Genomic DNA, 14,621 nt, shown 5'->3' with positions numbered 1-14,621 from the left:
ACTCTTGGGTGTTTATTTGACTCTGCAGACATACCACATGGGCCACCAAAACACAGATAGTCAGCAAGGGAAGGTGTTATTCGATTCCCGGTCAGGGCATATGCCCAGGTTGTGGGCCAAATCCCCAGTCGGCATGCAGGAGGTGGCCAATTGATGTTCTCTCTCATCGATGTTTTTATCTCTCCCTACCTCTCTCTCTAAAAATCAATAAAAAATTAAATAAAAAACAACAACAAAACCAATGTGAGACACATCACTTGGCTGCCTTCCACACATGCCCAGACTGGGGCTGGAGATTGAATCTGCCACCCTGGTATATGCCCTTGAATGGGAATTGAACCTGCAACACTTTGGTGTGCAGGCCAACACTCTATGCACTGAACAACACTGTCCAGGGCTCTGCTCAAGCTCTGAACTTGGCTCCCAGGCCCCTGTCCTGTCTCTGTCTTCCCTTGTGCACCACTGAAGATCTGGAAACATGGGCACTGAAAGCTTGTCAATAAGAGACTGTTGTTCTCAGCTGTCTTCTGTGCCAGATTCTGGCTGTGCTCAGCTTTGAATGTCACATCAAAAGGCTGGGGTTACCCCTCCCATTTTATGGGTTAGAAAATAGGTACAGAGATGTTGAGAATCTTAGGTTACACAGCTGGTGAGGGCAGAGCTGAGACTCACACCCTCTAGGGACTGATCTGGAATCCATATGTACCACTGATGCTGACCCGGCAGGCAAGGTCAGCAAGGAGAGCGTGAGGGAGACCAGGTGCCCAGACCGAGCCAGGCACAGGTACATGCGCTTGTCCCTCCCTGGCTTTCACATCTGAGGCTACAGAGGTCGTAGGAAACCAGGAGGGGATCCGAGCGAAGCCAAAGGAGGAGGGTAGGGAGCTTAGCAGGAGAACTGACACCACTTCCCAGAAGTCCAGGGAATTTTCCAAACATGGTAAGCCTGTCTCAAATCCCTCTCCCTGGGCAGTAACCTAACTAGATTGATTCCAAACTAACACCTTTCCAGGGGTTGAGTTTCTGTGGCCCTCCTGGAACTCTCAGCTTTCGGTGATGAGGAAAGAATGAGGTAGGTGGGCTTCAGAATTGTACAGACAAAAAATTTATTAGAGCAGGAGGCCAAACAACATGTAGATTGGTGCTGACATCCCTGTAGCACTTAAAAGAACTGTTTATCTCATCTTTTGTTGTGAAATTGGAGGATTTGTTTAACCAGTTACCTCTGTACTAATTACACTCTTGGGGGTGGTAAAGGGCCATTAGACTTCCTCTAAAGTTCCCTCAGAGCAGGGGTATGAAGGGTGTAGTGGCTGCATTTTTCCTATGGCTGTTAAGGTGCAATTTATGCTAATGACTCACTCACCCTCCCTGCAACTATAAGGCTTCTCTGAGTGTGTCCTCTGGTGTGTGATGAGATGTGACTTCCGTGTAAAGCCTCGCCCACACTCCCTGCAAACATAGGGCTTCTCCCCTGAGTGTGTCCTCTGGTGTGTGATGAGATCTGACTTCTGTGTAAAGCCTCGCCCACACTCCCTGCAAACATAGGGCTTCTCCCCTGAGTGTGTCCTCTGGTGTGTGATGAGATGTGACTTACATGTAAAGCCTCGCCCACACTCCCTGCAAACATAGGGCTTCTCCCCTGAGTGTGTCCTCTGGTGTGTGATGAGATGTGACTTACATGTAAAGCCTCGCCCACACTCCCTGCAAACATAGGGCTTCTCCCCTGAGTGTGTCCTCTGGTGTGTGATGAGATTTGACTTACATGTAAAGCCTCGCCCACACTCCCTGCAAACATAGGGCTTCTCCCCTGAGTGTGTCCTCTGGTGTCTGATGAGATTTGACTTCTGTGTAAAGCCTCGCCCACACTCCCTGCAAACATAGGGCTTCTCCCCTGAGTGTGTCCTCTGGTGTGTGATGAGATCTGACTTACATGTAAAGCCTCGCCCACACTCCCTGCAAACATAGGGCTTCTCCCCTGAGTGTGTCCTCTGGTGTCTGATGAGATTTGACTTACATGTAAAGCCTCGCCCACACTCCCTGCAAACATGGGGCTTCTCCCCTGAGTATGTAATGAGATGTGACCCATCACTGAGGCCTTGCCCATACCCTCCATACTTGATTGTTACAATTCCTACTCCCACAAATAATTTGCCTGTGTCCTCTGGATTCACTTTCTGGCCTTTGCTGGGCTCTTCCTTTATCATTCTCTCATGCTCAATAGAGCTCCCCAGTTGTCTGTTAGGAGGATTGCAAAAGACCCTTGAAATTCTCCTCTGCCTGATCCTTTTAAGAAAAGGTTTGGACCTTTCTTTGACCTCTTGACCTTCAGCTTTGTCATTCCAGCTGTGTGTATCAATATGTTGCTGCTGCTGATTCTGATCTGGGCAGTGTTCCTCTGATTGGAGGTGTTTTCTTGCAGATGTTCCTGGTCGAATCTCAGAGGGGTGATTGTGTTTCACATGCTGGCTGAGGAATTTCTGATTGGAGAAGGCCATAAAGCAGAATAGACATGGGTGGATATATGGCTTTGGTTCTGCTGAAAGAGAAAGTTTTATCAGGTCAGGTGTTGACAAGGCTACTGGGCTGTATGCTTTGTCTCCTAGTAGGACCTGTAGCATGAATCATTCTTACTGTGTTGACAATGCAAACTGTGTCTCCCACAGTGTTCCTTCACAGGCTATTTTTTTTTTTTCCATTTTGTATGCACTATATCTGCAGAACTCCAGAAAGCCCATATCAAAGATTTTTTCTACATATTGCCAGTTTAGGGACTTTCAAGTAGCCTCATGACTGTTTCACTCCTTGTATGGATGAAACTGCAGTGACCTTTCCATATTCATGTATCTTCTAAGTCACGTTAAAGAGAAAAACCATAGGCCCCCAACTAGGAACTGCTTCTCTTTCAGTTTTCCACAAATCATAAAATGAAAATATAGCCTTCCACAAGCCTTACACCAAGTAATCAGACTTGATTTCATTCAGTGTTAGCCCATTTCAAATACAATAGGAAGTCTGGTTTCAAAGTATTTACCCAACCATACTTCCTACACACCTGACTCCTATCCCTGTCCAGCCAATCTACCATCCTCCCTTGCTTGGAGATGAGGTGATCTCTGAGGGCATTCCCCACTGAAGTTTATTTTCCAGAAATTAACAAAGCACAATCTTAGAACAGAGAACACACCAGTGTGCTGCGGGAAACAGCACAATTGTCCCATCTCACTCAGGAAAGTCCCCAGTGTCTCAGCTCGGGTCATAGGCACTGTTTTTCCAGGCTGCTAGGCATCTATCCGATCTCTGTTCTTACCCTGTATACTGAGACTAAGACTGGAGTGGCCCTCATTCGGCTCGATGCCCCACCTCTTTCCTTCCCTGCACTAGCTGCTCCCCCTATAGAGGAGCCTTTGCCCACAGGTATTTTTTTGCAAATGTTATCTTCGGAGAGGACCCTTCCCTGACCAACTGCCACACCACATCCTCCTCTTACAGTGATTCCCAGGCACCTGTCCTGGATCCGTTTTCTCCAAAGCACTAACGGCTGTGTAATATTATGCACACATGCATGCTGGGTTTCCCTCCTTCACCCGTCTGCTGCTCATTGTGTAAATCGGTATTTCCAGCTCCTGGAACACTGTGTGACAGAGTATGAACTGACATGACAACTAACTGAATTAATGAATGAATGCATATTAACATACACTTTTCATTTAGAAACATGGAGGACATTTAGAAGCAGCAGCTAGAATGGGTCAGAAAAAAACTGCCTTTACCCTGGCCGGTTTGGCTCACCTGTTAGAGCGTCAACCTGGGGTCCAGAGAGACCCGGGTTCAGTTTCCGCTAAGGGCATGTACTTCGGTTGCAGTTTGTCCCCAGCCCTGGTTGGGTCGTGCGGGAGGCAGCCACTGGATATGTCTTTTTCATGTCGATGTTTCTCTCTCTCTCTCTCTCTCTTCCTCTCTCTCCTTCCCACTCTATCTGAACAAAAAATGGAAACATTTCCTTGAGTAAGGATAAAAAAAAAAAAGAAAAGAAAAAACTGCCTTTGTGAGAGAGCCAGTAAGTGCTTGAAAATTTGTTGGTGTTTTGACTCTAAGCCTTTCAGCACTATATGCTGTTGTGTGTTTTGTGCATGAAGTATTTAAAAAATGATAACAAAAATTAAAAGTATAAGACTGATGCCCTGGACGGTTTGGCTGAGCGGTTAAAGTGTCTGCCTGTAGACCAGAGAGTCCCAGGTTTGGTTCCTGCTAAGGGCATGTACCACGGTTGCAGTTTGTCCCCAGCCCCAGTTGTGGTGGTGTGGGTGGCAGCTGGTTGATGTGTCTCTCTCATGTTGATGTTTCTCTCTCTCTCTTCCTCCATCTCTCCCTCCTGCTCTATCTGAAGATAAATGAAAATAATGTCCTCAGATGAGGATAAAAATAAAATAAAATCCATAAAAACATAAAAATTTAAAAAAGTGTAAGACTTATTCCTAAGAGTCAAAGACCTATGTAAAGAATCATTAATTTATGAAGCATCTGATTTGAAACTCGACTGACTTTAGAGTGCATTTTACTGTACTTCAGAGCGGGACCATGATAATTTCTAAGGAGAAATCTCTTTCTTTCCACTTTGAAGAAGAAGAGTGGTGCCCACCTCTCCCAGCCGCGAGCTCTGTCTTCCACTTGCTGCCCCACTTGATGCCCAGCTCTTGGCCGTACTCTTCCCCATACCAGACCAGCAGCTCACAGCCCGTCCTGATGACCTGGCAGGTTCGGTAGAAAATCTGCCTGTGATATTGAAAGGCCACTAGGTTCTGCTCTTCATCATCCCGGGCGCAGTTCACATACCTGGGATTTAGTCAAATGAAAAGGAAGAAAGTCACAGGCAATGAGTTCCATGTCAGATCCATGTCCAGCTCCTCACCTAAAGTCCTGATGCTCTGATGTTGCCTACTCCCCACAACACTCTTGGGGAACTTTCTTTTCAATATCTGAGCCTCTGCCACAGGGTCATGTGAATTCCTATCTCCAAGTCCTGCTTACAGTAATCATCCTGCCCAATTCCATTTTTCAAAGCCCGATTCCAGACAACCTCTACCCTGATTGTCCATAAAGCCCTAGATTCTCTAAGCTCTAAATTAGGTTCAGTTTAATACCACAGAACTTGGTGCTTGATCTAGGACTCTGCTTCTAGATTAGCTTACATCATTCAATACTCAGCTTGTCTATCTCTTCTTGAGGGGCATTTCTCCAGTCTCCCCACACTTCATTTAAGGTGTTATTCACTTGCCTCCCCTAGGTTCCCACAGAAGATTGGAGGTTTCTTTGTCTTAGCAAAATAACACAGAACAACAGTAGTTTATTCACAATCTCTATCCCCTGATAAAAGAGAGCCCCTTGTGAAATGGGCCTATGATCATTATTACTCTGCAGGCTTAAAACCCAATTCTAGTTAGAACTGGAGCTGGAATGATTTGCTGCCCTCACAGGTTTAGGCTATGCTTGGTTTACGCTATCCGGGCACTGTGCTCTTCTCAAAAAATAGAAAAATTACAGTTAAATATTTATTTTAAAAATGTTTTTGTTGATTTTTTAGCGAGAGAGGAAGGGAGAAAGAGACAGAAACATCAATGTGAGAGAGATACATCCATTGGCTGCCTCCTGCACACCACCTACCCTGGGCTGATCCCGCAACCCAGGCATGTACCCTGACTGGGAATTGAACCAGGACCTCTCAGTCCATAGGGACGACGCTCAATCCACTGAACAACTCTGGCCGGGCGAGAGTTACATATTTATAAAACCATTTTTTTTTTTTAATCCTCACCTGAGGACATTTTTCCATTTTTTGTTCAGATAGAGTGGGAGGGAGAGAGAGAGAAATATCGATGTGAAAGGGACACATCAAGTGGTTGCCACTCTCACGACCCAACCAGGGCCTGGGACAAACTGCAACCGAGGTATGTGCCCTTAGCAGGAACCGAACCCGGGTCTCTCTGGACCACAGGCCGATGCTCTAATCTCTGAGCTAAACCGGCCAAGGCATAAAACTAATTTTTTTATATCTGTCTGCAGTAAGTCCTACATAAGGACATGGGTTGTGTAATCTTTTTTTAAAAAATTTATTTTGGCCCCGGCCGGTTTGGCTCAGCGGTTAGAGCATCGACCTGCAGTCCGGAGAGATCCGGGTTCGGTTCCCGCTAAGGGCACGTACCTTGGTTGCAGTTTGTCCCCGGGCCTGGTTGGGTCGTGTGGGTGGCAACCACTCGATGTGTCGCTTTCACGTCGATGTTTCTCTCTCTCTCTCCCTCTCACTCTATCTGAACAAAATATCGAAAAATGTCCTCGGGTGAGGATAAAACAAAAATTTATTTTGTTTTATCCTCATCCGAGGACATTTTTGGTATTTATCTTCAGATAGAGCAAGAGAGAGAGGGAGGAAGAGAGAGAGAGACCCCACATAACCTCAACTAGGGTCGGGGACAAACTGCAACCGGGGAACCGAACCTGGGACTCTCTGATTCACGGGCTGACACTCTAACCGCTGAGCCAAACCAGCCAGGGCTGGTTGTGTGATCTTTTTAAGTAATGAATACCTTCATCTAAACTGGAACATGTAAATGCTTAACTAATGTTCATTAGATAAATTGTAATCCAGTGTCCCTGCTGAGTCTAGGGTTCTCAAAGTTATGTTTTTTTTTTTCCCCTTTACTGATTTTACAGAGAGAGGAAGTGAGAGGGATAGAGAGGTAGAAACATCAATGAGGCAGAACATTGACTGGCCGCCTCCTGCATGCCCTCCACCGGGGATCAGGCCCACAACCTGGGCATGTGTCCTGTCTGGGAATCGAACCGGTGACCTTTTGGTGCATGGGTCGAGGCTCCATCACTGAGCGACACCAGCCGGACATTCAATGTTTTTACTAGTGCCCAAATTTTGTCTAGCACAGAGATTTGTATTTTGAGGGCATATGCTATACTTTTATCTCTTTTCTAAACATCAAGCAATTTGAAAAACACTGTGGAAAAAAAAAAAAATAAGAGGAATAGAGGATTGTGGGAGAACCACTGCGGGAGACGTGATGGGAATGAAAGATATGTGGGCTTTGAGGTGAGTGTTGTCTCTGGCACCCAAAAACCTATCAACATTACCTCATCCAGTTGGCCCAGGATTCATCCTTTCCATCCACATACTCATAGCAGTTTCTCCCTTTGGTGATCTGCATTTTAGGAAAAGAAGTTAAAGCTGTTTATTTTTATTTTTGGTGGGGAGGTAATATTCAGAAGGATTATTTTACTCTATTGTCATCAAATTTCTTTCAGCCTGCCTGGGGATTCAACTGTCAATGATGACCACACGGTATTTTTCTTACTCATCATCAACACGTCTGAATCGATTTGTCCACTTAGAGCAGGAGCCCCACAAGGGAGGAGCCACTCCTCTGTGTGTGTACCACTTACCCTCTGATCCTTAAACAGGAGCTCTATGTTCAAGCAAAGTCCATTCAGTACACAGGGCTAACCGTATCCCCACTCATGTCCTAGCATGTAGAAAGAAGGTGGGGTCCCACCAAACCGCAGGAAGGGTGTGGGAAGCCAGAGGAAAGGGGAAAAGGTAAACGCTTCTCACCAGCCAGGAGTATCCACTGTTGGCTGCCTCTTCATCTTCTGTGATCTGGCCCTCGTAAGGGCCAAAGTGCAGGCCCACTGGCAGATCAGATGCCTCATTCCACACTCCAAGCCCAGCTTCAGGGATGCCCGATGCTCTGATTTTCAGTCCAGGGGGCAGAGTGAGAGCTGAGTGGTTGGGATGCCCCTTGTCCACTGCACTGTCTTTTATAAATGTAGGAGGTCCATGCACAGCACAGCTGTCAATGAAGAAGTTCTGACACTTTTCACAATCTGGAGGTGAAAGCAACAGGGATTAGAGACAGTATAGAGCATGTTCTTGGACATAAAGAGCTTCAGAGAGAACCCAGGCACTCACATCATTGAGCCTCAATCTTGTAGTCCTGGTCACCAGAGGAAAGGAATGATTTGGGGACCCAATAACCAGATGAATAATTTATGAAGACATATTCTTCTTGGTGAGGGTCACTTACAGAGGTAGTCATCGTCCTGGGGCTCGTTGACCTCTTGGTACACATGGCCCTTTCTTTCTCGTAGGCTATACATCTTAACTTCAATCTCCTTTCTTCTTAGTTCTAAGTTGGAAAAGAGCAGGTGAATGAGGGTGGTGGGGTCTGGAGTGTTAGTCCCTGTTTTGTCAGAAAACAATCTCCTCCCCTCAAATTATCACCTGTCTTTCTATCTATTCTGGTATTTTCCTGCATTAACTAAGAGAGACTAAGACTCCACACTGACTATCGAAGGCCAATTCAATTTTAGTTTCTATATTTTCTCATTATCAGATTCAATTTTCCAACCTGTATTCATTCATAAAATATTTATGGAGGGTACATTATATGTTATGTATTGAGTAAAGGTCTGGGCATATAACTCCAAGAAAGTATGATTGTTATTAGCACAGATGGATTTATTGGACAACTTGCATGTTTCAGTTGTTTTAAATTTAATTTAATGCTTTCAAACAATATATGAGTTATATGTCCCTATCTTCACTTTAAATATGAGCAGTCAGAAGTTCAGAGAATATATAAGATTTGCTCAAAGCTCCAGTGCTAACTTCAGTCTCAGCTTAGTCTTCAGTCTAGGCCTATGCAAAGTCTACCTCACATACCTAGGCCATACTTACCAGCCTTTCTAGAGGACTTAGAGGAAGTAAAATCTTCAAATTACTTGTTCTTACCCAGTTTTTGTCTAGAGTGATGTCCAGAGGTACTTGCTTCTCCAGAAGGGGACACTGGTTTCTGGGCCTGCTCTGAGCCATTTTTGGTCAGCAAATTTCCTGTTTCTGACAATTCCTTCAAACTAGATTCATTACTTAATGGTGTCCTGGACATTGCCTTCAATGTGAAAGTCATATTAAAAGATAACATATATTTCATTAATGCTTTAAGGCTTACAATATATTTTCACATGCATGACTTTAATTAATACTTCAACAACCCTTGGAAATACCTGGGGATCATGAATATTAGAGGGAGAAGTAAGGGCCTATGTGGGTAGTGAATCTAAGAGTAGAACCCATGCCTTAAGGCTCTTTCCTTTCAACTTTATAATGTGAGAGTCAAAGATATTGGGAAGAGAATAAATAAATAGTTGGGCCCCCACTGGTGTGGCTCAGTGGATTGAGCCCATGAACTGAGAGGTCCCAGTTCAATTCATAGTTGGGGCACATGCCTTGGTTGTGGGCTCAATCCCCAGTAGGGGGTGTGCAGCAGGCAGCCAATCAATGTGCCTATCTCACATAGATGTTTTTCTCTCTCTCTCTCCCTTTCTCTTTCTCTAAGGAAATCTATAAAAACATATTTTAAGAAAAAAAAAATAGTTGGGCCCTGGCTGGTTGGATCAGTGGGTAGAGCATTGGTCCATGCACTGAAGGGTCACGGGCTCAATTCCTGGTCAAGGGCATGTATCTGGTTTGCAGGTTTGATCCCTGGCCCAGGTTGGGGCACATTCTGGAGGCAACAAATCTATGTGTGTGTCTTACATCGATGTTTCTGTCCTCTTTCTCCCCCTCCCTACCTGACTCCCACTCTCTCTAAAAAGCCGTGGAAAAAATATTCTTGTATGAGAAATGCAAAAAAAAAAAAAAAAAAAGGAAATAGTTGGCAGAAACACATATAGAGAATAAAGAAAATGGTGTTAAATTTGCAAATGTCTGTATCATGGAGAGAATATTTGTGATTAGATTAGCTGGCTCCCACCAATTCTGTTGGAATAAGGTTATACCACAAGCTGTCTCATCAGTTTTCTGATTTATGACATGTTAATTCTTTTAAAAAAATGGTTTTTTTCCCTTTATTGATTTTAGAGAGAGAGAAAGGGAGGAGAGAGAGATAGAAACATAGATGAGAGACAACATTGACAAGCCGCCTCCTGCTTGCCCTCCACTGGGGATTTGGCCCACAACCTAGGCATGTGCCCTGACTAGGAATTGAACTGGCGACCTCTTAGTGCATGGGTCGACGCTAAACCATTGAGCCACAGCAGCCGGACTAACATGCTAATTCTTTTTTTTTAAATTCTCACCCAAGGACATTTTTTTTTTTTTTTTTTGCATTTATCTTCAGATAGAGCATGAGGGAGAGAGGGAGGAAGAAAGAAACATTGATGTGAGAGAGACACATTGACTGGCTGCCACCCACACGACCCTAACCAGGCCAGGGACAAACTGCAACCAAGGTACGTACCCTTAGAGGAAACCTAACCTCTGAGCTGAACTGGCCAGGGCTAACATGCTAATTCTTTAAGAAAAAATTTTTTCTTTATTGATTTTTAGAGGGAGAGAAAGGTAGAAGGAGAGAGAGAGACAGAACCATTGATTTTTTTTTATCCTCACCCGAGGACAGTTTTCCATTTTTTGTACAGATAGAGTGGGAGGGAGAGAGAGGAAGAGAGAGAGAGAGAAACATCGATGTGAAGGGACACATCGAGCGGCTGCCACCCGCACGACCAACCAGGGCCGGGGACAAACTGCAACCAAGGTACATGCCCTTAGCGGGAACCGAACCCGGGTCTCTCTGGACCGCAGGCAGACGCTCTAACCGCTGAGCCAAACTGGCCAGGGCGACAGAACCATTGATGAGAGAACATCAATTGGCCGCCTGCAGCATGCTCCCCACTGGGGATTTGGCTCACAACTTGGGCATGTGCCCTGACCAGGAATTGAACCGGCGACCTCCTGGTGCATGGGTCAATGCTCAATCACTGAGCCAAACTGGCTAGTTCTTAATGTCATAGTGAACATGAAATATAATGACGTTCACCAAAGCGTTTTGTGAGCTATTTAATACAGTATGAATGTGAGATTACAGTTCTGCTGTCAATTTACCTGTCAGCCATCTCCATATTTGAAATCACACATAAATTATCTTCAGTATTAATTGACCCCCTTCTAGTTTAATTTGTAAAAATGAAATCATTCAACACACATTCTGGGGCCCCTGAACTGAGCCTGGGACTTCTGAGAAGAATCCGGTATGAACCAGTTCCCCAAAGAGCTCACAATGCAGAGATAGGCAGGCTGTCCCCTCCAAACAAGATGAGACAGACCTAAATAGAGCTCAGAGAAAGAAGTTGCTACTTCCTTCTATAGGAAAGGGCATTTAAAATCAGTTCTGGATGGATGAGTTTCTATTGAATAGTGTGTAACCTATATGATTAGTGTGTAACGTATATGAAGTCCTTAAGTCATTTTATTATTTGTTTTTTCTTAATCATCAAACCTGAAGCTCCTCAGGGATGGGAGATACTTTCTTTTATTAGAGCAGGAGGCTGCGATGCTGGGGAACCTATATCCTTGTTCATCTGGGACCATGCACTGCACAAGCTGCCTATATGTCAGTTTTCCATCAGTCAGAGGATCTTAGTGAATCTCTCACTGTAGCACAGCAGAAAAGAGCTGCATTTGGAGTCACCAGTCAGGTGAATGGTGTAATGATATATGGATAAGACAATGTAAACTTTATAAAACTGTGAAAGTTTTAATGAGTTTGTAAGTGGTTTAGAGAAGAAGCTATGGATTAGATTGCACTACCACTGATACTGTGATTTCAGACATATAATCCAACATTTCTCTATGTCCAAAACCTCAGTTTCCTCTTTGTAAATGGTGATAGTTATAGGATCTACTCCTAGGGTTGTGGTAGGGTTTGAGTGTCTTCACGTAGAATTCTTAAAGTGTGAAACATTGTGAAAATAAAACAAGTGGTAGCTACTATTGTTGCTGTTGTTATTAACTATTAAGATAATGATGTCAGCCCTGGCTGGTTTGGCTCAGCGGTTAGTGTTGGCCTGCAGACCAGAGAGACCCAGGTTTGGTTCCTGCTAAGGGCATGTACCTCAGTTGCAGTTTGTCCCTGTCCCCGGTTGGGGTTGTGTGGGTGGCAACCATGCAATGTGTCTCTCTCACATCAATGTTCCTGTCTCTGTCTTCCTCCCTCTCTCCTTCCCACTCTATCTGAAGATAAATACAAAAATGTCCTCGGGTGAGGATAAAAAAAAAAAAAAAAGTTAATGATATCAGACATTGTATTGAAGAGATTGGGAAAGGAAGGCAGTAGTTCCTAGGATACTCTCTGCATTTTCCTACTCTTACCTGCATTTGTATCCATGAGGAAGATTTTCTTGTCAACAGGATTTAGAAAATACTCACCTTCTGGTGTTGATTTTGTTCCACTGTGAAGGACACCCAAGAAGGTTTGACTAAAAGATAATAAGAAGCCATTGTTTTGGTTGGTAATTGTTTCAAAAATTTGGAGATTTTTAGTAGGAAGACATAATTCTGAATCAGAGAATAATCTAAAGACAATCAATCCATGGATGATTGGAAAATGTTTTTTTTTTTTGAGGTTTCATTAAGGCCTATGGTTCTGTTGGGGACATCAACTAATTGTCTTAAAATGTTAAAAAAAAAATAGACAAAGTGTAATGTATGAGTTATGCTATGTTTATATGGTTTCTAGTACATTTATATAAAAATAAAATTGGCCTTTCATGAAAAAAATAATAAGGTCATGTAACATCTTGACTTCAGCAGCGTTTCAACCCCAAACCCATGAAAGCAGGACCACCCTACCAACCACACCCTCATGAAACTAGATAGAATGATGCCCTGATTGACATCAGGACCTGATACAGTGATGAACTATTTCCTACCCTGGCCTAGAACCCTTAATCACCATAATTAATAATTTTTCCCATATGTCCCCTTTCAGGCCGTTGGGCATCCAGGTCTTAGACCACTGATTCCCTGCCAGACCTTCCTATTTCTGTTGTGATGGTAACTATTCTGAATTTGTTATTTCTTATTTACTTTTATATTTTTATACATTTACTGCTTATTAGTGTAACTATAAATATAACTGATTTATTTATTTTTATCTAGAGGGTATGTTTATTAAAGCTGGGGACAGTGAAACAAGGATGGGCTTAGGTCAGAAGCAGCAACAGGATAGCCCATGTGGGGCTGCTTTGGCTCACTGGAAAGATAGAGAAATGGGATCTTGGAGACAGGTTCAGGGGGTTAGCCCAGGATGAGCTGCTGCTGCCCATTGCTCTACTGGTTGCCAGTCTCCTAGGGTCCATTATAGATTAGGAGATGCACGCCTGTGGGGGAAAAAGAGGGGGAAGGGAATGGCACGGGGTGCTCTGGGAGGGAGAGGTCTCTCTCTCTCTCTCTCTCTCTCTCTCTGTATTTGGTGAGGGCTGGGTGGGGAGGTGGGCAAATAGGGAAAATGAGGTAGCTCTGAAATACTGTCAACAATAAAAAGATATGATTATTTTACACATGTAAAGAGTTTGTATGAATAGCCCCTTATGGAACAATACAGTTTCGTACCTCGATTGTTTGCTGAAAAAACAAACACGGTTTCCTTGGTAACTTCTGAGCTGCAGCCCCACCTAAACCCAGGTCCATTTCAGGAGGGCACCTCTGAATCCTCCCGGGGCCTCACCTTGCTGCCTTGGAGTCCATTCTTCATCAGAGTCCTCAGCGTCTTCCACCTGGGGTTTGGCGGCCTGCCTGCGGTGACACATGAAAGCTGGTCGAGGGGCTCTGAGACCTGGAAAGAGACAAAGCCTTTGTCCTGAAAGCGATCAGCCTGAAGGAGGAACAAACACCTCAAAGCCAGAGCACTGGCTCCCGTGGGATGGGGGGGGGGGGGGGGTAGAAGAAGGCGTGAGCTCTGCATGGTCAGTGCCAGTCCCACAGTGACACAAAGGAGCGACGGGCACCCGATTGGCGCCCACCCTGGAGGGAGCAGAAGCAGAACCGTGCGAGAGAGCTAGCCCGGTGCACTCCCGCCTCCCGGGCTCCGCGCCCGCTCGCGCCCGCACCTATGTGCAGCAGTGCTTCGTAGTTCCTCTTCACGTTCCTGTACCGGGCTTTCTCCCATTGTCCCATCTCTGCCCACTCTTCCCGGGAGAAGTAGACAGCAATGTCTTTGAAAGCATCTCTGGCCTAAAGCAGATGATAGATGCCGTCAACCACTCACAAATGCAATGAGAAGTGGGAGCCGGGCCTTCTCCACCGCGGGTGCGTGCGGGGCGGGGCGGGGGCCGAGGCTTCTGTGGGCTCCGGGAGTCTGAGCGAAGCTCTCCGACCTCCGTCACCCCCACCCCGCCTGGTGCCCGGCTCCTGAGCGCACTATGGGCCTTCCTTCCCCCAGCGGAGCCCCGACCCGCCGCCGCCCGCGCCCCGTTCTCCCCGCGCCACCGAGGGCACCCCAGTGCTGGCCCCACGCTCCCCGGGGACCCCCGTCTCTCACCTTGGGCTTCCACCCGGCTCTTCCCGCTTCTCCCTCGGGGCTCTCCTGCGGGCACCTGTTGGGGTTCATGGTGGTGCGACCCTCAGTGCGCCAGCCGAGGCCACGGTGCCTGAGGAAGGAGAAGGTGCTGAGGGGGTGACAGCCCGTTTCCCCGAATGGCAGGGCGTCGAGATGGGAAGACGCGGACCCAGCCAGGTGCAGGGACGGATGGGACGGAGGACGGGACACCGAGACTGTGAC

The 14,621-nt window shown here is 45.7% G+C and overlaps 1 protein-coding gene across 1 annotated transcript; it reads right to left on the bottom strand.

Annotated features, from left to right (window-relative positions):
• Window positions 1-2,203: 2,203 nt before the first annotated feature.
• On the bottom strand, window positions 2,204-14,450 carry LOC118638762 (probable histone-lysine N-methyltransferase PRDM7). The gene is given in 10 exon segments (XM_036274887.1): window positions 2,204-2,539; window positions 4,653-4,836; window positions 7,141-7,208; window positions 7,619-7,890; window positions 8,091-8,192; window positions 8,798-8,954; window positions 12,269-12,318; window positions 13,569-13,676; window positions 13,951-14,074; window positions 14,382-14,450. Coding segments are annotated over 10 exon segments (1,470 nt in total).
• Between the last annotated feature and the right edge of the window lie 171 nt (window positions 14,451-14,621).

This window comes from Molossus molossus, unplaced genomic scaffold (genome assembly GCF_014108415.1).
Source record: "Molossus molossus isolate mMolMol1 unplaced genomic scaffold, mMolMol1.p scaffold_m16_p_21, whole genome shotgun sequence".
Taxonomy (NCBI): Eukaryota; Metazoa; Chordata; class Mammalia; order Chiroptera; family Molossidae; genus Molossus; species Molossus molossus.
The sequence above is the reverse complement of the archived record's forward strand: the minus strand, read 5'-3'. Positions and strand labels throughout refer to the sequence as shown.